Source organism: Neophocaena asiaeorientalis, unplaced genomic scaffold (genome assembly GCF_003031525.2).
Source record: "Neophocaena asiaeorientalis asiaeorientalis breed wild unplaced genomic scaffold, Neophocaena_asiaeorientalis_V1.1 scaffold7, whole genome shotgun sequence".
Classification (NCBI taxonomy): domain Eukaryota; kingdom Metazoa; phylum Chordata; class Mammalia; order Artiodactyla; family Phocoenidae; genus Neophocaena; species Neophocaena asiaeorientalis.
This window is the reverse complement of record NW_020185337.1, coordinates 13,945,372-13,972,784: the sequence shown is the minus strand read 5'-3', so window position 1 is coordinate 13,972,784 and position 27,413 is coordinate 13,945,372. Positions and strand designations below refer to the sequence as shown.

At 38.9% G+C, this 27,413-nt stretch overlaps 1 protein-coding gene across 2 annotated transcripts in view; it reads right to left on the bottom strand.

The window, feature by feature from the left end:
• UNC5C (unc-5 netrin receptor C) overlaps positions 1-27,413 on the bottom strand; it is a 389,709-nt gene that overhangs the window by 98,461 nt on the left and 263,835 nt on the right. For both annotated transcript variants that reach the window (XM_024736100.1, XM_024736099.1), the window contains exon 4: positions 15,442-15,545. In XM_024736100.1, coding sequence (XP_024591868.1) covers positions 15,442-15,545 — 104 coding nt within the window. The remainder of the gene's footprint in view (positions 1-15,441; positions 15,546-27,413) is intronic.

The following is a 27,413-nucleotide window of genomic DNA, read 5'->3' as shown; positions in this document are numbered from 1 at the left end:
CTTTTAGTGTCTTTACTAGTTTTAATGACTTTCATAAATTAAGGTTTAAGCTTAGTAAACAGGGAACAATAATACCTAATGCAAAATATTTTAAAATATTTTTAATGGTCATATTTTTTTACCTAACAGCATTCCGCTGAATTGTCCTAAAGACACCTTCTATTTGCACATATCCAGATTCACCTACATTAAATCTAACTTAATACTCTCTGGTATGTTATTTTCTTAGGCAACATGGTACATGGCAAGGATGCTGAGCAATGTGATACAGATATTCACATTGTGAGACCTTGTTAACATTCAGTCAAGGAAAGACAAATGTAAACAAGATCATCTTAACCTAGCTGAAAAGTGTCAGCAAAGAGGAAAAAGATTCAGCTCCGCCTTGCTGAATCCTGCATTCAGATTTGCACTCACTAGTCACTTCCTCCACCTCTTAGGCTTTTTCAGGCCCTAGGTCATCAATGAATTATTCAATATTGCTGTGATCTTCCTTAATCACAGCAGATAATGTATGGGTTTAAAAGAAACAAACTCGGGGTTTCCCTGGTGGCGCAGTGGTTGGGAGTCCGCCTGCCGATGCAGGGGACACGGGTCCCTGCCCCGGTATGGGAGGATCCTGCGTGCCGCGGGGCGGCTGGGCCCGTGAGCCATGGCCGCTGAGCCAGAGCCAGCGCGTCCGGAGCCTGCGCTCCGCGGCGGGAGAGGCCACAGCAGTGAGAGGCCTGCGTACCGCAAAAAAAAAAAAAAAAAAGACACAAACTCCTCTCAAAGCTCTTCTTTTCTTCTGTCAAGTCACCCACAAACACATACATCTCCAGCCTCAAAACAAACCACCAACAAAACTACCCACAACAGGCCCACCCCTTCTCATTTATGCTTCCGCATTCTCCTTCCCTTAGTGGCTGAACTGCTTGAAAGAGCAGAACATTTAGCCTCCAGCTATTCCCCTGTCCATTCACTCTGCTGTCTGGATTCACACTCACCACTCAAAACTTCACTTTCAGAGGTGACCAGAGACCTCCCCAACTGCCCAGTCCAAGAGCATTTTCTCTCCCTCTGCTGTGTTCTTGCCACGTATCTGTTTTTTCTCAAACCTCTTTCACTGGTCCCTTCATTTCATCCACCATTTTCACACAGTCCTCCCCAGGGATCTCTCTTTGATTTTCTCTCCTTTTAATTTTATAGTAGTGGTTCTCAACTTTGTTGAGAATCCCCAGAATCACATGGGGAGCTGTGAAGACCTGCCCATGCTTGGGCCCACCTGCAGAGGGTCTGATTTAATTGGGCTGACAAAGAGCCCAGGCATCAGTGTTTTTAAAGCTCCGCAGGTGATAATAAAGTACAGCCAGGTTTTCAAACAACCAGCCTCTATGCACTGGCTGAGTGATTCCCTCTCATGGCTTCTAACCCAAAACCATTAACTTCAGTCCCAAGTTTTGTTAAACTACATTCACATTTCCAATTACCTTCTAGATAATTCCATCTGAACGCTCAACAAATATGAAAAGCCTCAGGCAGTAAACTGAATTGATCTCAGTATCTCCTCACACTGGTCTTCTTCCTGTAACCTTGGTCTTCTTAATTCAGTCATTATCCTCCCATTTCTAAACTCAAAGCTTCTAGTAATCCTCACAGCTCTCTTCAAAATCATTCCATTAAGTTATAGGTTCTACTGGAACTTAGCAGAACCCTACAGACCAGCGGTCCCCAACGTTTCGGCACCAGGGACTGGTTTCGCGGAAGACAGTTCTTCCACGGACGGCAGGGTGGGGAAGGTTTCAGGATGATTCAAGCACATTATATTTATTGTACACTTTCTTACTATTACATTGTAATATATAATGAAATAATTATACAACTCAACGTAATGCAGAATCAGTGGGAGCCCTGAGCTTGTTTTCACTTGCCACCCAGTGACAGGGTTTGGATATGAGTCTGCAAGCAACTGATTTATTATGGTCTCCGTGCAGTCAAACCTCTGCTAATGACAATCTGTATTTGTAGCTGCTCCCCAGCAGTCCGTGTTTTCCTTTTACGAGCAGCTCTAGCACTCTCTTCAAACCACTTACCATATTGTACTGTAATAATTTACGTAGAGTTTGTGGACTCCTACCACAAAAGCTCTTGAGAGCATGATTTTACATATATGTCTATTATATTTAAAATATGTATTCATAATATATACCTTGTATATGTATATATGATACATACAATATGATACATTTTGAACAGTATATTTTATATGCACAGAATCAAGCATAATGCCCTAGCAGAGATGTTCAAAAATGTATTATTTATCTAACGCATATTTGTTGAACATCTACAACGTGGCCTCACTATTTCTGCTACCTGGGATACATAAATAAACCAAACAAAGACTGTTCTCAAAGTGATTCTCAAGAGAAAAAAAACAATGTATAAACAAATAATGTATAAACAAATAAACATACTGGATAATTTCAGTGGTCCTACGGTCTAGAAAAAAATAAATCAGCATTATAGAGTGCTTTAGATCAGGAATCAGAAAACTTTTTCTGTAAAGGACTATATATTTAATATTTTAGGCTTTGGGGGCCACATGGTCTCTGAACAAAAACCACAGACAATATGTAAATGAATGAGCATGGTTGTATTCCAATAAATATTTGCTTACAAAAATAGGAGGTGGGCCATATTTGGCCTGTAGACTGTGGTTTGCTGACCCCTGCTTTAGATAACAGGCATGGCTTCTCTGAAGAGGTGACTACACACTAGGACATGAATACCTAGAAAGAGCCAATCCTCAGCCAGAATGTTCCAGGTACAGGTAAGAGCACTTGCAAAAGCTGTTGTTTGAGAAGCAGAAATAAAGCCTTCGTGATGAAGTGTGGTGAAAGAAAGGATGGATGAATATATAAACAGAGGCATGAATGAGTGAACTTTATCCATATGGAAAATAAAAACTATTACCCTAAGCAATTAATAAGCATTCCCACAGTTGAGACATGTTGCCACATTCAAAGAGAAGAAACAAAGACATGATTGCACAGGAAAATAAGTCAGTAGGATCTACTCAAAATTAGTTTCCTCTATGAATATCTATGCACCAAGCACTACTGCAGGTGCCAGAAATTAGGCAAAATGTTTGATAATTATGACTTCTGAAGGTTTAGACAATTACAATGCTGGATTCCATTAATTCTCAGCTATATATGTATATTTTGATTTCTAGAAGCTGAAATATTCAGATGACTTCTATGTACTAAGAAGTACTATTTTTTCTTAGTACTATTTATCACAAAACTAAGAGCAGTACTATGATAGACAAAAAAAAAAGTGACCTGTGAACCTACAGTACATACCAATTAATTTCATTTTAGAAAAATATTTTGGAAAAATTCTTGAACATCAAATATGTTTAAAAATCACTGAGATATTCTTTATTAACGAACCTGAAGTTGAGTTTAATTTCTCTTCTACATTGTAAAATTCTAATTATTTTAAGAAGTGTGTGTAAATAGTAACAATTCAAATAAATGTGAGTATTCCACTTTGGGAAAAATCGATGAGATGATATAACATTTTTAAAATAAAGAACTTTTCCCCAAAGATATCTTTGGATATTATATGATTTAATTTATGAAAACTGATCAAATAAGGCTACACACAATTGGTGTCATTTTAATGAACTAAATTTCAAAAACATACAGTCAATAAAACATTTTTTGTTGCAGGGAAAAACATGGGCTTTGGAGTTGGCTAGACTTGGCTCTGTGTTCTGGCTCCCCCACTTGCTGAGTCTGCAGCCTTGTAGGCTCTAAGTTCCTAGAATCACAATCCTCACCTGTGCAAAGGGAGAGATCATCCCTCCCAAGGTTGTAGGAGGATTTAATATGGAAGGTAAAGTACTTAGAATTAGGAGACAGTCAATAAATTTAATTGCCTCTTCCCTAAGTTTATCCCAAACAGAACTATATCTGCATGAAATGTATGTTAAATGTTGATGATTCAGTGCTCCTCAGTCTTTATTAAGAAGTACATACCTCTATATTCATAATACCAATCAGGAAAAAAAACCCAAAAAACTGGGAGAAATCTTTCAATTTTCCACTACGTAGGACTACTGGTGTGGGTTTATGAGACTCCATTCATAACACTCTCCTGGTGGGGCTTCCCTGGTGGTGCAGTGGTTAAGAGTCCACCTGCCGATGCAGGGGACACGGGTTCGTGCCCTGGTCCGGGAAGATCCCACATGCCGCGGAGCGGCTGGGCCCGTGAGCCATGGCTGCTGACCCTGAGCATCCGGAGCCTGTGCTCCGCAACGGGAGAGGCCACAACAGTGAGACGCCTGCGTACTGCAAAAAAAAAAAAAAAAAACCTCTCCTGGTGAGGAAAGTTTCTCCCTACTTACAAACTCAATCCCTCCTAGTGTATGTACCAGAAGAGATGTCATATTTCTAGCCATCCTATAAGAGGACTGCTTCCTAGCTCTTATATTGTAAGGACAGAAAGAGGATAAACTGTTTAGAAATCCCTCCCACAGTTAGGTCTTTCAGTCCTATTGATGCCTTCAGCCTGGCACAGAGCTCTGAAAACCCCAATACGATTTTTTTTTAATTTTTACTAGAGTATAGTTGATTTACAACGTTGTGCCCAATATGACTTTATTAATGAAGATGAGTGAGTCCCAATTTCATGATAAGTTTTAGGACTAGAGTATACCGACCCCATATTGTGTGTGCCCAGAAAAGGTGTGTAAAACTGCCATCCCACCCTGTGTGTGGTGTGATTTAAGGATCCACTTTTTTTATGGCTCTTACATGCATGGTTTTATAGTTTTATTGTTACTGATATTTTATAAAATTCAGAACTATTGGCTACATAAGGGCTGTCAGGGGAAGAGAAGTTTTGCAGGAAAACATGGAGATCATTTTTCAATGGCTCAGGCTTATCTCTTCCGAGCAGCTCCTTGAGCATTCAACAACATTCATGTTTCCAAATTTCTATTATCTTTTCCCTGAATACTTTATTGTTCATTTTAAATGTAATTTTTGATTTATATCATCAGCAAACACATAGAAAAGTGGATTAACATTCCAGATGGGGTAAATAATCCCCACATTTAATCTTGACTTCCTATACTCACTTTCTCACCTTTATTCACTTTCCTCCTCTCTTTCTGGTTAAACATCATAAAACTAGGCTACCTAAAACAGATTCCAAAACTTCCAATGTTAAGAGTATGTAAAGTGGGGGACCCATTTACACAAGACGATTATTTTCCAAAAATTACTTACATCCAGAACTTATTTCATGGCTTACTACTAAAATTGTTTAAAACCTAACTCTGTTCATGTTTTACTATTAAAAAATAAAAGACAAATATTTGGGGCAGCATGATTTAATAAAAATAAATCAACAACCACATCCACTTCCTTGTTGCCTCATCCCTTCCAACTCCCTGGGCAAAAGGAACATGTTGCAGGATGGTTCATGTATTAGGGGCTTTCTAGAAATGTCCGGCACTAGGATTAGCAAGCACAACTATTTCCAAATATATTAAATGTCTGCTCAGTTATTCCTTTGTTTGAAGTGTCACAGTAAGAAAAAAGAATTTATAATCTGAAATTCATTCTTCTTTTCTGGCCAACTGTTCATAAAAGAACAACAGTGACAATATATTTGGAACCACAATAATAGAGACATTATAAAAACAATGATAATGTTTTACTTTTAGGTGACAAAAGTATATAGTTTAATATTATCAAACATTAGGAATGTAAACCATATTTGCTAGAGTGCATATACTTTAAATTCTAAACTAAACAAAAAGCTTTATCCGAAAAGTGGTTAGGATATGTTTTAACTACCTTCAAGAAGGCTAATGTGTTGGTTTTATAAGTCTCTTCTCCACACTGCCAGAGTCAACACAAGGGTAGAGGCTTTACTCACATTATGAAATAATTTGGCTACAACTACTTCTCTCTAAACCCCTGTCAAGTATGAACCGCAAATACCAATAAAACAAAAGAAGCAAAATCCATTTTTTTCCATTAATCAGAAAGCTCCAAAGTTAAGACACAGGGAGACGTATAAGCAGAAACCGTAACAAATTATAAATCCAATGGTGATTTACACATGTTTACAATACCTTTGATATAATCCTATAGGCTAAATTTTGTGATTTCTTTCAGTGTGATCTTTCATATCAATTAAGCTGAATTCTTTTTGAGAGCTGTAAATACTTCTTAAGACCTTGTTTCTTTCTGTAGTTCAGGGTAAATAACAAACCTACATTTTACTGAAGAGGAAATGTAAATTTATTAAAAAAAAAAAAAAGGAAAGACAGACCACTTAAATTCTTTGCAGAGATCCTTTAGAGATAGTCAGACTTCGGTTAGGAAATTGCTAACAAGGAGAGGTGCCCAGACCCCCAAGTAGCTATTGTCACCCTTTGCCCTTTTGATACATGAACTTGTTAACCATGTGATTGGCTAAGGAATCTAATCATATATGCCAATAATAAAGAGCAAAGCACCTTGCAGTTTTCTATTCTACTCCCTTGTGAAAGACAGATGTGTTGCATCTAATTATTAACTGATTGGTATCTGGAGAAACATTAACATAATTGGTGCATTTGTTCTAATTAACAAAGGGAAATTGCCACATGCCACCCAATATGAAAAGTGAGTGCAGCAAGCATTAGCTAGAAAACTCCATGTCAATCAGAAAGGTTACTCTGCTAAACTCAAACTGGAGTCCCTCAAGTCCCAACACTGAGGCTGAAAATGACACAACAGAGTTGAGAAGCACGTGTACACCTAAGAGAATGGAGATTCAGCCTAGAATTGTTTTATGCAGGTACATTAATCAAATAAATGGGAAAAACAATTATGGGGCAATTATCAAATGCACACTCAGCCAAGATTCTAGAAGAAGCATTAGCTAGAAGCTAGGAGTCGGCCAAGTTCTACTGGGTGGCTTAGAAGTCAGAAGTTTGAAACTTTTCCTGTATTCGTTTGTTTTAACCTTGCCCTTTAGACCGGTGTTTCTCAAACTTTGTTGCATTTTAGAATCACCTGCGGAGCTATTAAAAACCTATTAAAAATAGTGATAACCCAGGCTGCATAAAATACCTATTAAATCAGTATCTTTAGCGTGGGCTATAAGCATCAGTATTTTCTAATGATTCCCAGGTGATCCCAATGTGCATCCTAGTTTGAACACCGTATTGCAGACTGGTTCTGATAATTTTGCTGAACTAAGTGCCCTGATGTGCTGATTAAGTGCCCTGGATGGGGCTTGAGATTCTACCTTTCCAAGAAGCTCCCAGGTCAAGCCAGTACAGATAATCTACGCGTCGCACCTTGAATAGTAAAGCCTTCACAATGCTAAAAGATACCTCTAGCTAATAAGCCTTCTGTAGACTTTCACCAGGTAGGATTTAGCTCCATTGCTTCAGAGTTCGAAATCACAAAATTATTTTCTGCTGGTGTCTCACACTGACAACAGGTGTTTCATATGACCAACCAAGGAAGTCTTCATTATAGAACGCAAATGAATGTTGTTTACCCATTAAAGTTGTGGGTAAAAAGTATCTTAAAAGACAGGAATCAAAACGCCATTAAAAAAAAAAAGTGTACAAAGAAAGTCTCCCCGACCCCAGGTCCAGTGTGGAGACATTGTTCTAGACGCTGTCTCTTGTCAAGAATAGAACGCTACTTTGTTTATGCAGCTATCTGCTTCTCAGATCGGCAACAGCAGTAAGACACTCATTCACTTCTGCATTGACCACTGTCCAATATACTTTGTGCCTTTCAGTAGCTTTGTGAAAGTATTTGTATTTTTATACTGTAAAAAGAATTGGACTTCAAGCAAGTTGAAATTATATCTTTAGACAACTGTACCCCCCCCAAGAAAACAGCCAAAGGATTAAAAAAAAAAAGCAAGTAAAAATGAAACTATGTCCCACAGACTTAACAGAAGCTGATAACTAACAGAAATTCTTGAGCTTATCTTACAGAACCGCAGATACGGCAACAGCTTGTCCAAACCCCTTTGCTTGTAAACTCCTTCACTGATTAAGCCCGTTTTAGTATTTCGTTCTTTTTTCACCTCTTTAATCACATACCTCCCCAGCTTCCACTCAGTCCAGCTGTTCCACAGGAACTTGAAGTCAGCTCCTGACCAGTGTGAGCGGCTAAGGCTGCTTGGGACCTCTGACCCTAAAGCTGGGCCTGAGGCCAGTTTTTCAGGCGATGAGTGGCCTGTTGACTTCAGAAGCCTGGAAACGTACCCTCAGCTCACGCTGGGCGCCTCCATGGCGAACAGGCAGCAGCGGAGCACGGCGATACGCCTGCGCAGTACACCCACTTCCTGGTCTTTTCCCACCTCCAATCAGCTTTCCCCAGCCTAAGACCGCCTTGGTTATCCCATAAGTAGCCCAACCCCCTATGACCTCGGGGAGGCGGAGCTAAGACTTGTTTTCCATCTTCTTAGTTGGCTGCCTTGTGAGGAAACTCTTCTCAGCTGCAAACCTCAGCGTCTCGGATTGGTTCGCTGCAAGTCTGGCATAGGGACGTGGTTAGTAACCTAACAGAAACTGGAGTGACATTTTGCTCAGTTGTTGCAACTTCCGCAAAGGGGAGGAATTTTCTAAGAAAGGGATGTTGTTTTCCTGCTGGGGAAACACCTCCTGAATTGCATATATGTCTGGTTCATTGCTTTTGAGAGTTGAATGTGTGCAGACCACGCTGTAGAGATGAACTTGTATTGAAATCTGAAAACTTAACATTTCTGAAGCCATAAATTCAACTATGAGGAGATGAAAGCACGTTGCTAAGTGAATTAATAGTGACAACCACCAAAAGAGCCCAAAGTAGAATAACTCAATCTGATAATATCTTACAAGGGAGCAAAATGGCACTGAAATGTCCTTAAAATGCTAAATTTTCCAGGGCAAAAGGACTATAAATTGATTAGTCCTGAGACAGTTCCTAACCGGTCTTTACTATAAACTTGCCTTTCAGGTTAAGTAACTCTCAGCATTTCCTCATATTTAGCAATTAAGGGTGTCGGGACTCTTGCTAAGTCTGACCGCCTTTAAAAAACACTGGATTTTGCTCTTTTTGTTATGACTGTCATTTTTCATCCACAATCAGTTTACAATAAATAGTGCCTCTAGGCATTTGAAGAATCATTGAAAGAAATTTCAAAAGCAAAGAACTTACCCAAGATAAAACCTTTTTTTCATGAAATAAAGGCTGTGGAAATAAAAGACCCTCCTGCCCTGCGATTATGTATTCAGGCGAGGTCACTGCCTGTAGCTGAAGCATCACTGAGAGAGATAGAATGTATCTGAAAACAGTTGAAGTCTACTGACCACTGATTTTAGGTCATCTAAGAAAAACTCACTCTACGGGGTTTGCTGACCGTTAGCATGGAAGATTTCACTTTCTTCTGAAGGACCAAATATTTTCTAGATTTTATTCATTTAATAAAATCAGATGTAAAATCCAAGTTCAGAACTTTCTGTTCCCACAGGAATTAAAATATATCCTTTATTTCTCCACCTTTCTCTCTCTCTTCTACTTCTACCCTAAGACCATCAGCTATCTTCTCTTACTTGAAGTAAGGCAAAGTCATCTCCTCAATGGTGTCTCTGTTTCCATTTTTACACTTCTAAAATCTATACTCCCTAGAGCAGCAAGAATGATCTTTGAAATAAATATATATCAGGTCATGACAATTCCTTACTTAAAATCTCCAATGACTCTGCATATATTCAGAAACAATTCCAAATCCCTTAGCATTACCACGTGTTAGTCCCCAAGCTCATCCTAACCCTTTGACTGAAGGGCTTCCTGCCCTCCTGATGGCTCACTGTGTCTCAGAGACACTGGCCTCCTTTTTAAACCATAACCACATTCTGAGGTATTCTGCTCCCCTACCTGGAGCTTCCTGACCCAGATCTTTTCAAGTCTGGCTCTTTCCTGTCATTCAGATCTCAGCTCAAATGTTATTTCTTCAGATATAGATTCTCCTTAAACTTTAAAGTGACTCCTGATCACCAACAACTGTCAACCTCTCAGATATGACCTTGTCTTACTTCCTTTAACTTGCAATTATCTGACAATTATCTTGCTCCTTTATTTCTATTCTTGTTTATGGTTTTGTTACCCTTTAGGGACTCTGACATGTATCTCCTTAAACTAGAAGAGTATAGAGCACACGGTGAGTGGACAATGAATATTCCTTGAATAAATGAATTAGTGATTAAAAATAAAAACGGGGGGCTTCCCTGGTGGCACAGTGGTTGAGAGTCCGCCTGCCGATGCAGGGGACATGGGTTCGTGCCCCGGTCCGGGAAGATCCCACATGCCGCAGAGCGGCTGGGCCCGTGAGCCATGGCCACTGAGCCTGCGCGTCCGGAGCCTGTGCTCCGCAACGGGAGAGGCCACAGCAGTGAGAGGCCCGCGTACCGCAAAAAAAAAAATTAAAAAAATATTAAAAATAAAAATGGGATTTTGTACTGTAGGCTCAAAGGAACCACTGTGTATATGCAGAAGTCAAGCCACAAATCTATTATAAATCAGAGGTTTATTATTTATTCCAGTGTTTAATTTTATTATAATTTTTAACTTGGTTCACAAAGTTATCTGTGCTTGTGGTGCTCTCTGTGCATAACTATTAGAGGCATATTGTTTACACTGGCAGAAAAACATATCAAGTGACCAAAATATAGAGATGACGTTGGCAAATATTGACTGGACCAATGCAAAGCTTGCAAGCTGACTACCAGTCAGGGAACCTGATACTTGTGGCAAACCTGTTTGTAAGGCTGATACTCATCTCATAAGCAAAACCCCTTCTTGTTGCTACACACATGCTAGGAGAAAATTCCAGCAGATATCACTGGGCACTGAAAGCAATGTCTCCCTCCAAATTAGTATGCAAACTCTCCTTTTCTCTCTAAACCTTTTTTGTCTGCAAGGAGTATAAAGCACAGCTTGGGAGAAAATGCACCTGCATGGAAATGCGTGGACACGAAGTTACAGTTATGAGGGAAGGGGCAGCAAAACATGCACTCCTCTCATGAAACAAAATGTTCATTGGCCCTATTAACAATCAATTAGATGGAGAGCTACCTGATGCTATACATCTGGTGACGCCTCCAGCTGCCAGCAGCTTTTTCCCCTGATAAAGCTGATGCTGCTTTAAAAAATTCTCTTTCCTGTTTAGCAAGACTAAACTCAGCAAAATCATCTATTCTTTTGCACTTCACCCCATATTTTCCCACTTGCTAATTAGAGATGCAAATGTGGATAAGTAAGATGACGGTTTTTAAGCACAACTGGGTCAATATGTTGAACATTGTGCCCTGTTCCTCCAATTAGACTCCTATGAAAAATAGTTCGATTATAATTAGAGGAGCAATTATCCCCTTGTTTAAGGTAAAACAAATCACAGGTTTGTTTTAGTGAAAAATTCAGCTTTGCTCCTTCTGCCATGCCAACAAATCTTGTATCCACTGATGTTCTGATACCAGTACTCTCCAAAAGAGATAATCTGATGAAATAAAGCATCTCTGAGTATATTTCTGGCTCACCATATGACAGCAACATTTTCCAGGCGTAAACTAAAATGAGCAAAGAGGGTTCATTTCATACAGCGCTGCTGTTATGCCACTGGAGCAACCCAGCACCCGTGCACGGGCATATTCATCTTCTGGCTTCTTTGGGGAGATGGCGGGTTTCTGCCAAAAGGCAGGCAAATGCCTCCCCAGACATGGGAGAAAAGCATTATATTTTTGGCTTGATCCTAGCAAAAGAGGTATTAAAAATACTGAGCAATACCATTTTAGAGTATTTCTGGGATTTGTTATTCTTTCTTTCACCTAGTCTACTTTTCATTTAAATATAATTATTATTAACCTGTCCTACAGTCCTTGAACTAAAGTAACTCTCAATGGCCTTTTATTCCCATCTAGTGGGTCAGAAGCACTAGACCGATAGATTCCCTTACTCCACCCTCACTGAGTTCTCTCAGTATGCGTCTTCAGAGGTGACAAACATCTTTTCTCTGAGAAGTTCCATTTCCTGAGGTGCCACCTCTGTGTCACATCTAACAGGGACTCTTTATTTCATTTAGCTAAATATACTTAGAGAATCTACTATGCAACCTACAGTCTGCTGGTGTTAGAGAGAAACATGAACAAAAATCCCGTTTTGTTCCTTATTTCATCCCAGTCTAATCAGGTAGGACAGTAGTAAACAGATATATTTCAACACAGATAATAGTTGGAGCTGTAAAAAATCAGGGTACCTAGGGGCTGATGTTCAGGCAGTTATACTGGTTCATTCATACCAGATGTTAAATACTGAATAGTTCTGCATCCGCTACTTAATAGCTGACATATTTTTTTTCTTAACCAATGAGTACTGAGAGGAGTTCTTAGTCAACAGTGCTACGACCTGGATAGATAGCATGTAAGGAATCCTGGGTTGGCCTCTTCCTCCTCTGACACTTTCTTTGTCCCTCTGTTTCCTTTGGCTTGGAAAAGGAGAGCTACCAACAGTAGCCCCAGCCCAGATTTCCTCTTTGGGAGAAAATATGAAGTCTGGTCCAATGTCTTGGTCCATTATGACTAAACAGACAACTTGAAAAATCAGAGTAAGGACAGCAGCACGTCAGGACTTGCTGTAGATATTCACGTTAACAAGTCATTTGTAAAGTAAATATGTTACATCAATAAGGAAATTTCCTGGTTTTAAAACTCAAATGTTATCTTCATTTGTAGCATTTATGGACTCTAACCAAAGTAACTGGCTAGAAAACACAGGAGGGCATCTTTGTGATTCTTCACAGGGTAGAAGCTTCATCTCTGCATACCCCACAGCGCCCAATAGAGCTGCACTGTGCTCGGTGACCACTCCAAATTCAAGAGGTCGAACTGAGTCTTCTGTGAATCAATGGGTGATATAATAATAGCACTAATAATGCTAGTGAGTGCTTCTACATGGTCTAAGTGATTTGCATATAGCTCATTTAACCTTCAGCTACATTCTGGAGAGACACCATTCATTATTATATTCATTTTGTAATTTAATTGAGGAAACTTAGATACCGAGGGCTGAAATACCTTGCTTAAAGTCCAAGACTTAAAAATGGGGACACTTGAGTTCAAACCTAGAGTTCTGTAAGGAAATTAGTTTAACGTTCTGTAGCAGAAATTAAAGCCAAAATAGGGGAGAAAATTAAATGTTATTTATTACCTCAGATATGCCTGTGCCATTATTTGCACCAAAGGTGATGCTTCTGTAACTTAAGATTAGTAGAGCTCTTTGGAAACCTACTGACTTTTTTTGTTTTTTTTGGTACGCGAGCCTCTCACTGCTGTGGCCTCTCCCTTTGCGGAGCACAGGCTCCAGACGCGCAGGCTCAGCGGCCATGGCTCACGAGCCCAGCCACTCCGTGGCATGTGGCATCTTCCCAGACTGGGGCACGAACCCGTGTCCCCCGAATCGGCAGGCAGACTCTCAACCACTGCGCCACCAGGGAAGCCCCCTACTGACTTTTATGGGAAGGAAATTATTGTCTCCTGATATTCTGCAAAGAATGAACTTCACTACTTATTCAATGATGCTAGATATATACTTATTAAACAAAGATAAAGTGAATCAGTCAACTATGTATTTGTTGAGTGTTTACTGAGTTTTTCAAATTCATTTGCCTTGCATACAAAAGAAGCATAAATCCTTGTCAGCATGGCCTGATGTCTTAAGGACTGATTTTGTTTATAGTAAAACATGAGAGTTTTACCTGCTGGTTTCCTTTTAAGATCAATATTCCATTTTATGCTATTTTCATGCTTTTAAATTCCTCAAATAAATAGATAAAATATTAAATGATAAATATATATATCATTAAATTAAAATAATCTTATAATCCCTTAACTCACCATGTTACATTTCATCCCTTTCTTCTTTAATTTATCTGCCCCTCCTGAGCAAATGACAGTTGTAACATGTCACGTTAAGGTATTCATTAGATTTCTGATCTTGATGATTCTAAGGGTGCTGAAAATAATCGACACAGGAGTTTATTAGCCTGCTCTCAAGCATGTGTGTTTGATCTCTCTCTTGACTTCCAGAAAAAGGAAAAATACTCACATTATAGTTCTGTGAATGTCAAATGGGTATATGATTTTTGAGCTTGCCAAGTGTTAATTGGTCTCTTCCCCAGTGATGATACAGATAAAATTCACAGCCAATTAGTTTGCACTCTTGAATCTTTACTCCTTGACAAAGTGAACCACTTTGCTGAGGAGACCAAGAAAATGAAGAAGTTATAGAATCTCCTCACTGGAAATCTCTGCAGGGATTTGCTCTCTTTAAGAAACATCAAGTCAAGAAGAGTCTACGGATACCTATGTTGCTCAGGATATGTTTTGGTCTTCAAGATAGTTTAATGGTGGAGGTTTGCATTAGAATTTTAGAAATACAGTTAAGGAGACAGATGCACTTATTGTCCTAAGTGAAAGGAAATATTGAATAGAGAAGAGCTGCCTACTTTATAATCACAATAAATCATATTGTGTGTCAGTGTTGGAAGATAAGATTTTGGAGTGGCTGGATAAAACAGCAATAATCATACAAAGTCTCTGATACAGTGCTAGAAAGTGCCATGGGATGCCAGGAACAAGGCAAAAAACAGCTCTCTTCTTTCAAAGAAAAAAGGAAATTTCATTAAGAGTGCCACTTAGAGCCTTTGCATTGATACATTGGAGATATGGATGACTGTGACAGAAAAATGGGTATTTTATTGTTTGGTGCTAATAAAAAGTCATGGTATAAATCTGATTTGTAATATTTCATTAACTATCAATAGGCTTTGTTTCACCAAAAACAGAAAATGAAAATAAAGAGCTAATGGAAAGCTTACAGGATGAAACTAACGGACATTCCTCATACATGTTTTTATTCATGGTGTGTGGCTATGGCTTTTAGGTATGTCCATAAATATATCACAGAGCAGGAAATATATACGTGGAGTGCACAGGCTCACACACACACACACACATACACACACACACCTTTCTTACATTTTTTTGCATAGTATCAAGAAAAATAATAAAATTGATGGTACATTATTAAGTCATACCACCTTTCTCTATGATTAGTGCCAGATAAAATAAAACAGTGTTTCTGATTTCTTAAAAGACAGTGACAAAATTAAACCAAGCTGCCTGTGGCTTTGTCCAGTGGGGCATTCTAATTGACTCTAAGTCATTAATCAGTTCCCAATCAATCTATTTTGCCAGTAGCAAGCAGTTAGGACTCCATTACCAACCATTCATCATGCCATACCCTAATTCACTGCACCATTAGCCATGGACTAGGCCTCCGTTAGAATAACTTAAGTGCCAATTGCTAAATGTGAAGAATTTTTGCTACTCACTTCAGCCACTGGGATCCCTTCTGGTGGTCGACACTGGAGCAAGACTTCCTGTTCCAAGGATACTTCCTTTCCCAGGGGTTCCTGCTCAAATGTCTTCCGCAGATCTGGAAAGCACCAGTAATAAAATATAAGACAAAACTAATTAACATTTATTCATTTATTGGAAGTACAATAAACATTCTGCAGCTTCTTATTTTATGTTTCTTTGTAGTTTTTAATCATGTTAGTACTGTACCATAATGTGGGTGATTATATTCTGTGTACTGGAAATTATGAAACTTGGAGGCAATTAACTGTTCCTACTTTAATCTTCACTGGAATGCTTTGGAGATCCTCATCCTAACAATTAGTGAAACTCATTCGTTGCATTTCCTTACTATTTCTTAATAATCAACTATAATGATCACTTTATTTATTTATTTATTTGCGGTACACGGGCCTCTCACTGTTGTGGCCTCTCCCGTTGCGGAGCACAGGCTCCGGACGCGCAGGCTCAGCGGCCATGGCTCACGGGCCCAGCCGCTCCGCGGCATGTGGGATCTTCCCGGACCAGGGCACGAACTCGTGTCCCCTGCATCGGCAGGCGGACTCTCAACCACTGCGCCACCAGGGAAGCCCAATGATCACATTTTTAATCAAGAGAATCCCATTGTCATGATGCTTATTCATAAAGTCCCTTAGGTATATTCTTATTTTTTCTTTCTTCCCAATAGATAACTATTGTAGTTGTAATAACTCTGAGATCTTTTGATAAATAACTCAAAAGCAAGTTTCTGTTCAGAGTGAAAAACAGAATGCTGGAGTCCTGAAAGAATGAATATAGCTTCTTGAGGTGTCTCAAACACAAGACAGTGAAAAGAGTAACTATTGGGATGAGTCCAGAAATATCTCAATATCTAAATTATGTGACCATTCTGCAATTAGAAGATTAAACAGTCATTTCTGCTCAAATATATCAAGAATCTAATTATGTATTTATATCAGCGGTCCCCAACCTTTTGGGCACCAGGGACCAGTTTCGTGGAAGACAGTTTTTCTACAGACCAGGGTCGGGGGAGGGTTGGTGAGGGAGGGACGGTTCAGGCGGTACTGCGAGCGACATGGAGCCGCACATGAAGCTTTGCTCACTCGCTGCCCACCTCCGGCTCTGCGGCCTGGTTCCTAACAGGCCACGGATCAGGGGTTGGGGACCCCTGATTTATATAGTTATAGTTGCTACAGCAATATGCAGTACAATTTTAAAAATTGCTATTGATGGACATGAAAATGTTAGAAACCAGTTTGTCATTTTAAACACCAAAGCTAAAAAGTACATGAGTCAGTCATAGAGCTTTGAAGCAGCATTTTATTTTAAAGCAAAGCAAAAAAATTATTTCATATATATACTCTTCAGCTCCTTCCCATTAAAAGTTATTGGAATTTTACCCAGTTGATTTTAGTAAAAAGTTAATGCCTCTTTCCTTTCATCCCATGTCCCCAGCAACAACTTCAGAATCTAAAAGCACCATTTCAGCCTACTGAACTAATGAATGGAAATCTGAAGACTCTGGAGGTGTGCCTCTAATGTCAAGGAGCTATTAGAAAGCACCACTTGGAAAATGCACTGAGAAAAAAAATTCATTGTCATATATTTGCCATTTGGTTGAATTTCTTGGCAGAAGAAAACCTTCAAGAGCTTAGGGGCTGTGAAAAGATAACTGGATCTAGGTGGGTCTGAAGTAAGACAAGAGACTCTACAAATGGTGACAGAATTTCTGTCAGAAGGGCATTTCTAATTTGATTATCAAGAAATTGAGTATGTTGCGGGAATGAACACTTAAAATCCACAGAGTTATTAGAACTTGAAAGTTATCTAAACCAGGTCCTCATTTTACATATGAGAAACACATTTCTCAAGTTACTCAAAGCCTCACAGCAAAATAACTGATGCTGCGTTAGAACCTGCTGATTTGATACATATTTTTCTATCCCACACATCCCTTCACATCTCTTTTGGTTGATTTATGTCCTTTCAACAGAAACATTAAAACTTCTTCTACTCTTTCTTTTCTCATATAGTAGCTTCTCTTTGTTTTTCATCTGCATTAAGATGAAATTTTGGCAAAACACCAAATATTAATAAAAGCAATAGCAGGAGTGAATAACTTTAATGGGATAAAATGTTCTTAACAGGGTATATCTTGTTGGTGAAAAATGATTCTAAAAAACTCCTATCTGGGCTTCCCTGGTGGCGTAGTGGTTGAGAGTCCGCCTGCCAATGCAGGGGACGCGGGTTCGTGCCCCGACCAGGAAGATCCCATATGCTGCGGAGCGTCTGGGCCCGTGAGCCATGGCCGCTGAGCCTGCGCGTCCGGAGCCTGTGCTCCGCAACGGGAGAGGCCACAGCAGTGAGAGGCCCGCGTACTGCAAAAAAAAAAAAAGCACAAACCTCCCATCTGATGCAGGGTAGGGTGAAGACCTAAAGACTGGAATTAGTTCTCAAATCAAATAACATATTGACTCTCAGTTAAACTAACCAGCATATCACAAAATAAGGATTGAGAATTAGAAAGAGTGAGGCACATATATATCCAAATAGTCAAAACAAATTCCTTTAACATTTGTAAATTATCTCCTTAAGGCAGACACTTTATTAGGTACTTAGGATGAAGATATGTAAGATTCAGAATCAAGACTAGAACGGTAAGCTGAGATCTATTTATGAAAAGCCTTCCTGCCATGCTAAGGAATGGCAAACCCTCAAAGGCTTTTAAGCAGAGGAGGGAGATAGGATGTCATATTACCCTCGGTGTGATTGAGGTGGTGGTGAAGAAGAAGGTAGTTAGGAACCCATTTGAATAGATCAGGAGGGATGACGGGGTCTTGAACTCAGCTAGTGACAGTGGACAGGAAGGGGAGAAAGCAGATTCTAGTAATAAATAGATCATATGTTGAGGAAGACCTAGGTATTTGGAGAGTGAGAAGAGGAAAAGATAATACTATCTTCTTAGCTACTGCAATTGTTAAGTTGATACCATCATTAAATGAAATAATACCAAATTGGGCAGGAAAGTGGTGAGAAAGGTAGCAAATTTATTTTGGTACATGTTCAGTTTGGTGCAGCTGTAGGCTATTCAAGCGGAAAAGTCCAGTAGGTCTATATCATGATTTCTCAACCTCAGCACGACTGACATTTGGGACTGGATAATTCTGTTGTGAGGTTGCCCAGTGCACAGCAAGTTGCTTAGCAGCATTCTTGGACTCTACCCAACAGATACCAGTAGCACCCTTCCAAGCCATGACAAAGCAAATGCCTCCAGATAATGCCAAATGTCTCCTGACATGAAAAATCACCTCAAGTAGAGAACCACTGGTCTAGAGTTTGGAAAAGAAGGCCTGGTGAAAGATCTGTGCTTCATTGTCTAGGAGATAGCTGAAGCACTAGAAATAGATGACACTACCAGGGCAGGGAAAAAAAAAAAAAAGAGGACACCAACATTCAAGAGGAAAACCTGCCTGCAAAAATGATACGGCGTGAGCAAAGACGTCGGAGAAAAACCAAGAGACAAGTGTCAGAGAAGCCAAGAGAAGAATAAAGTTTTAGGAAGTTGGGAGGCCAACAGGACAAATGCAGCAAAGGACTCAGAAGGAGAAGTTTGGGGGATTTAGGAGTGAAGGGGGAGTAGAAGCCCAGCTGAGTTGAGGGTACACAGGAATTGGAAAAATGACCATCAGGAGAACTCCTACTCTTTTGCAAGATTTTATGGTGATGGAAGTCAGCATTAAGGGATGATGGGTTCGAATGGAGCAGGCTATAATTCTTCTTAGGATATGGTATAGTTTGGGGCACAGTTTTCAAATTCCTGCCACATGAAGGCACACCTTTTGAGAATCCTCATTTCCTAATTGAGAATGGTGACCACACATCGGAGTCATGTACTTCAAAAGACAGGTTTTAACTGAACTATCACTGAATACCATATAATTCTGTTGTTTTGATGTTATTTAATTTTAAACTCTATGTAAATTTTATCTAATTTCTAAAATGATTCACATTTAACCCTCAACAAAGTAGTACTTCTTCCTGAAAAATCCTTTTAATTCCTGCCCAAAACCTCTTCTCTAGCTTTCAGGTTGTGTAAAGAGCACAGAATATATTGTGCTGTCCAGCATGGCAGCTGCTCCTTTCATATGCCTCCACGGTACTATGTAAGGGGGTGAGTAGCATTTTAAGCATATCCTTTATCATTTGGAGAGATGTGATAGAAGGCAGGCTGGATGACTTGCAGGCAGAGAGAACACGAGGGTGACGAATGGATAAGCATGAAAAATGGACACTTGTCAGCTAGGAATTAGATGTAAAACAGAATGTTTTAGAATAATGTGGGCATTCCTCTCAGGAAAAAGATGAATTTTTTGCCCTTGGAAGACCTTTAGGATTCTACATTTCTGTTTTCTTTCCATTAGTTCTCAGGCTGCTACTAAAATAAGTATAAAGTCCTTTCATTATAACCTAGATTACTTTTGCAAAGTGAACTTGGCTTACCTCTGATTTAGTCATTGACTCCATCAATTAAAAGAAAAATCAGCTTTGTCATATGCATGCATTCAGAGACATGTTTACTTAAGAACATGAATATTGGCTTACTAAATCCATACAGAGAAATCCAATTAGCAGATGTAGAATCAGACCTGAAACTATATGGACTTCTATTTACCATTTACACAGTAATCAAAGAAAGCCTTTTAGAACACACACATGTCGGTGTACACGGCATCTCTTTTTTTTTTTTTTTTTTTTTGGCGGTACGCGGGCCTCTCGCTGTTGTGGCCTCTCCCACCGCGGAGCACAGGCCCTGGACGCGCAGGCTCAGCAACCATGGCCCACGGGCCCAGCCGCTCCGCGGCACGTGGGATCCTCCCGGACCGGGGCATGAACCCGCGTCCCCTGCACCAGCAGGCGGGCGGACTCTCAACCACTGCGCCACCAGGGAAGCCCGGCATTTCATTTTTTATGGTAGAATTCTGATGCTGTCAATGAATTTTTTTGCACAATAATAATACTGTGGTTACAAATTATTTATGATGTGAAACCCACGAATTTCATGGCATTCTACAAACATGGACTCTGCTTTTTGACAACGTGGTAGGCTGAAAAGGAGGCTACCTGGGAGTTTGAAGACTCTGTGGCCTCACCTTCCTCATTTGTAAAATGAAAGTAAATGATGGGATGCTTTTGAAGGTCTCTTTTGTCATAAGGGCCTATGCCTGAGTAGACTAACATTTTAAATATGCATTTTAGGGGAAAACAGCCTATCCTTTGTGAAATAAGATAAGATCTTTAAGGATTTATACCAATTATCAAAGAGAAATAATAGAAGAAATTATTTTTCAATAATCTAGGAGATGATGCATCTTTGAAAAGAACAGCTTATATATTTTCCTCTTATGACAATCTTCATGCAACTTTCGTACACTTCAATATACAGGTATGGGTAAGAGTTAGAAAAATGGGATGATGGATGGGTTCCAGAAGATTCCATATTAAAAATATCAGAAAATTCTTTGTACAAATCCAAGGGAGCAATATAATATACATCACAAAAGCAGATGAATATTAAAGCTTTGATGATTATGAATGCATTGAGAATTACTTTGACAAAACTAATTTTCTCTCTCCATGGAGAGATGGGAAGGAAATGCCTACCCAAAATAGCACGCAAGAAAGCCTGTCACACCAAAGGGCATATCTACGAAAGGGGCCCAAAATCAAGTCTCCTCCACAGTGACCTCCCTCGAGCATCTTTGCCTGACACCATCTGAAAAGGGTGAAAGTGGCCTACAATGGGACAGTCGAGGCTGGACAGGTGGGAGCTTTGACTGTAACAGGTCATACTACCAAGCTCCTGTGAGCCCTCCTGATTCGGGAAGGAAATCAGGAGAAACTACCAGCAAAAGATCTTCCTATGGTGTCTAAGCAGGCAGGCTGCTGATACTATTGTCTTTGAAAAAGAAAATAAACAGGTTCTCACTCCAAGTTCAAAAGAAAAATAACTTACATTTGTTAAAAATGTTTATTCCCTTAGCAATGCTACTTCATTATGCAGAAAGATTTGTTAGAATAAAATATTTTTTGAAAGACAAAATCTTGACAATGTGATAAACTGACATTATGAAGTTAAGGGTTCGCTGATGGGTATACTTCAATAGATTATTCTAATGGAAATTAAAGTCCTTAAATTCCATTGAGTAATAAGATATAAATGACATAGTATTACCTTATTAAGGTTGGGTGCTTTTTGTTTTAGATCTGATCGGGTTTTGTGAATATTAGATCTCATAGAGTTTTGTGAATATTAAAAGAGTTATTGAACCTGAAAAGGTTTTGGAAGATTATGAAGCACAAAACACATGTAATAAATCATTACGACTGTTTCTATTACTATTAGAGAGTTCTGGCATGAAAGATGATTACTCATCTGAGTAAATTTCAACATGTCATTCTCTTACACACTTGGGCCATTTGGTCTATAAACTATAGGATCTAATATTCCTTACTATTCTTATGGAATTTAAGGTTTATTGTTGAGTTTTTCAAACTGTGTGTCATGACCCCTTAGAGGATTATGAATTCAATTTAGGGGGTTAAAAACCAGCATTAAAAATAGGAAATGGAATAAATAGAAAATGTCAAGTGATCATACATAGTAGTATTATGTATGTTTATATGTACATACACACACACACCTCTGTGTATTTGTATGTATGAAGAGATGGGTATACGTTTATTTAGTGGATCATGATATAAATATATTTTTTATTATAGGTCACTGTGGAAGAGGTCTGAAAGCTCCTGTAAAGCAAGATAACATTGCAGCCAAGAGCAAGATCTTCAGCATGGACAAACTTGGGTTCCGGTTCTGACTTTACCCCTTGACTAGCTGTGTGACCTTGAGCACTGCTTAACCTCTTCTTACTTTAGTTCCTTCAGCTAAGAAATGGGTATGATAATAGTAACTATTTTACAGGGTTTTATAGGAAGAGACACCTATAATACTCTAGCATTATGCCTTAAATATAATATGTACTCAAAAGATAGTAATCCCCACACCATTTCCCCCCCAGTATTAGTGAATTTTAGTATGCTATACAAACATTAGGCATTATCATTGTTAGTCAAAATAATCATAAACAAGTGAGACAAATTAATTACAAGCGTGGGAGACTAATGATTGAAAGTGATGTGTCACAAAGAAAAACTTAGGGATTACCATGCTGTGCTTGAAAAAATGCAGATTTCATAATAAGACTTGGCTCCAGGAATCCACAGTTTTTATTGGCCCCCAAGTGTGTTTTACACACAGCACTAAAATCTGAGAACTACCGATTGATTGATGGATTATTTACCGAACACCCATGATATGCGTGGCACTGTGCTAGACTCTGTAGGCAGAGGGACAGAGAGGCCTGGGAGGCCGTGAGAACCAAGAAGACCTGCTTCTACGCTGTGGCTCTTAAGACAGTGAGTCCCTGTTGGTGTTTCCCCAGTGTCAGTACTTACTTTTGTGCAGGTTGGCGGCTGACATTGTCTAACACAGACACTGAAATTTCATATGTGTCTAGGGGACAGGCAGGTAACTTAAATGAAAGAAAGTTAGGCACAAGAATTATTTTTTTCTTAAAACATAGCACCAACCTGGGCTGTCTTAGGTTTTCCAAATTTTAATAGAGACATGGGTACAAAACCAATTCACTTAACTTTTTACTTGCTACTCATCTCTATGCTGCCATATTGGAATTCAGGTTTGGTGGCCACAGACCCCATATGTGACAGAAACCAGTAATCAACTCTTTTCATGCTCGATAAACAGAGGTAGTAAAAACATTTTTTAGTTTTTAAAATTCTGTTTTACTGTACTTTCAAAGTGTTCCTCTAGCAAATAAAATAATTCTATGGTCACATATAGTAACAATACTTGTGTTCTTAGAGGGAAAAAATGTGCCTTTCTTCCAATAATGATAAAAGGGGATAATTATGTTGTCACAGTAGAGCATAACTTATGCTTAAATCACCAAATCTGGCTGTTAACAGGAAATAACTGGCATGAACCAACCAGTATAGCATACTTTGGGAAAACTAGATTAGACTTCTGAGCTTTGAGCATTTATTAAAAGTGAAAGTCCTGACAATGCTATAGAACTCTAAAAAGTTTGCCATGACTTTCTTTTCCAGGAATAGAGTATCTTTGCTGGAATTAAAAAAAAAAAAATCATGAAAAAATTGTTATATTCAGCAACTCCTAATGTGGTTTTTAAAAGGAAGGGACACAGTATATAAAAAATGTTGGAAGGAGTTTTCTTTTTAACTTGCTTTTTCTTCTCAAATATTGTAAAAGATAAAACAAAACAAAACAAAAACCCATGAACCAACCAACAAAAACATGAAGTTTCCTCTATGGTTAGATTGCAAAGTGAACTATCACATTTCTGCAAACCTGTACAATGAATTGGACTATAAAAAGAACACTTTAAAACGCAGATTTACCATTTCCTAAACGAGTGACTAGGGTAAGTTATCTAATATTTCGTTTCCATGCTTCTGTTTCATTATTTGCAAAATAAGGATAATAACAGATCCTAGCCAAAGGATTGTTGGAGGCAGCACAAAAGTTAACATGCACAGGGGCTTACAGAATTAGGCATACAGTAATCATGCCATAAATGTTGGTTACTAGGATACAGGGTTTTTTAAAGACACAAGAACGAAGATGAAAGATTTTTATTTTGTTCCTATTATTGTTTTGCAACCTCTTTTTACGTTTTAAAAAACTAATGTTTTTGACCAATCTTATGAATTTATCACAAACACTTTCATAATATCATAGTTATGGGCAGGGACAGAGGTTAGAATAATTTGAGCAAATCAGCAGAAAGATTATCTGGCAATGTCTTTAGTTTTGCCAAGGCAAGGGCTATCCCCTTACTGCACCGGGTCATTTAAACAGAAATCCTGAGTAAGCAAAGTCCCTGCAAAGGGAAGTACAATTTCAGCCATTCTTCTTTATTTCTTGGCTTTGGGGCATTTATAGGACAAATATATTGTATTCAGATAATTTTGCTAAAGGGTTTTTTAAAAAATAAATATTTTACAGCTAGAACTCCAAAGACATCCATTACAGAGAAGAGTAAGAAAAAAAAAAAAAACCCATATAAGCTACTCTTCTATTCACACTGCATCTTTATTTTCAGAAGAAAATGATTATATGTCATCACAATATTTTTTAAGGTATGTCTTAGGGGTAAATAATAAGAAACATGCCAACTTTATGGATGAGGAACCCGATATATCAAAAAGTTAAGGCTCTTTTCTCAGAGTACAAAAAAAGAACATGATTGCAGACAAGCTTTTTTGCAAAAAAGCAGTTTAGCCATAAACTTCCCATTTCATACAGCATAAAACATTACTTTAATGACATATTTTAGTCCAGTGGGTTATCAGCCCTTCATATAGCACATAGATGGATGACTTTTCCCAAACTATAACTTATGAGACAGTATTTTATCAATTAGATGTCTACCTCTCAGAACGAATATGAGCTATAAATGCCTATGGATTTGTGGAGCCTCCGTGAATCTTGAGAACTTCTGTCTAAACACAAAAGCAAATAAGTTTGGAAAAATACAGACTGATGCAATCAGGTATGTGCTATGGTTTTTAATTTTGAAATAGGAACCACATGATGGATTAATTAACATAACGGTTGAGATTTATATGAAACAAGGAGACATTTATTGTTAAAAATTTTGTCTCATTATCTAAAAATGTCTAAATTGTGTAATTAATCTCATCTAATTCAAAAACTGGCCCCTGTAACTTACAGTGGATTTACTGGGGATTTAAATGGTCATACAGGGGATCAAACCACAGCTCAGAAGTGCACGTTAGTAAATGGGCCATTTATTCTGGTGTGGTGGCAAGCTTGCTGAGCTCTACCAAGACATTGGTGTTAGGCTGCCAGATCCTCTCATGGTATAACCTAAGTCTTGCAGAACACCTGGTTAACGCAGAACACCTGCATTATTTGGTTAAACTGTACTTTTAATTTTGATTATGTCAAGTAGAGTAGGCAGGTAGGAAATGGAAAAGTAACATACGAGGCCACAAATAATGACCTCTGTATATATAAACTAACACAATAATCGACAAGATCACGTATATATTTAACTGGAGATACTACTACCCCTACTATAGAAATATTAGTTCATCCATTCCTTTAAGATATTTATTGAGTTCCTACACGGTGTCAGGCATCACTGTAGGCATTCTGAATTCATGAGTGAACAAACCAAACAAAAATTTTTGCCCATGTGGATCTTACTTCCTAAGGGGCTGGCGGAAATAGAACACTAGTCATGATCATAATAAATAAGTATATAGTAGGTTCGAAGTTGATAAGTGCTATGGAGAAAATAAATAAGACAAAAGTGTAATGGGAATTTGAAGTGGGGGGCGCACGGGGGCAATCAGTTCAGTCTATCTGATGTCCTCAAATTCCTTGGGTGATAAAACATTTTTACTGAAACAACAAATCATTGGCATGAAATAGCAGCGTCACTTTGCCTTATCATATGCTTACAATTTAATTCAGTTTCATTCCATTGACTTACGTCTTCAGTTACTTAGCACCAGCCACATCCAAGGCACTGTTTTTAGGCACTGGGGATATAATGATGAAGAAAATAAAGTGTCTACTCTAGTGAAGCTAGTGGTGGAGCCAGTCAGCCTAAAAGATCATGAATAATGATGAAGAGAAATGCTCTCAAGAAAAATAAAGCAGGCTTGGGGTTAGAAGAGTGACAGAGTTGGCGATAGTGGGTGTTAGGTAAATTGGTCAGGGTTAATCCCTCTGAAGGGCTGACATCTCAGCAGAAATCTGAATGAAAGAAGGAGGTGAGCCACTGGTAGAGTTGGGGAAGAATGTTCCAGGTGGGAGGGAAGAGTTATTGCAGATAGCCTGTATCTGGAATGAGTGTATTAAACGTTCTAAAAACAAACTGGTATAGCTGGAGCAGACCAAGCAACAGGAGAGAGGCAGGAACCCAAGGCCTTCTTTCACTTCTGCATTGTAAATAATAGTGAGCCTATATCATTACGCATGTGGAAAATAAGATATTTTTGTGAACTGCCACCAGACACAAAATCATGGTCACCTCCTCTCTTATTTGTATCCAGTGTGTTGGTTAAAAGCATGGACTCCTTTGCTGGTCTGACCTACTTCTCCATATATGTGCTTTGACCTCAGGCAGCTTTTTGATCTCCCTTTGTCCTACATTTCCTCATTTGTAAAATGAGGATAATGACACCTGTCACACAGAATTGTTGCAAGTACTGAATGAGCTAATTCATGTAAGTGTTGGTCAAAGGGTACCAACTTTCAGGTACAAGATGAATAAGTTCTGGGGATATTTGTGTGCAGTTAAAATTTGCTAAGAGAGTAGAGCCTAAGTGTTTTCACACACACACACACACACATACACACACACACGGTAACTATGTGAGGTGAAAAAGTGACTGAAACGGTGTATCTATTATTATTATTCTATAGCCCATCTGTCCAATACGAGCCACACGTGGCTATGGAGCAGCTGACATGTGGCTAGTCTCAACTGAGAAGTACTGTAGTGTAAACACACCAGATCTCAAAGATTAATATGAAAAAAGAATGTTACATTGGTTATTTTATTGACATGATAGTTTAATACAGGCTCCGGACGCGCAGGCTCAGCGGCCACGGCTCACGGGCCCAGCTGCTCCACGGCATGTGGGATCTTCCCGGACCGGGGCACGAACCCGTGCCCCCTGCATTGGCAGGCAGACTCTCAACCACTGCGCCACCAGGGAAGCCCTCTTTTTACTTTTTTAAGAGTGGCTACCAGAAAAGTTGAAATAACGTGTGGCTGGCATTGTATTTCCTCGTACACTGTTATTCCGG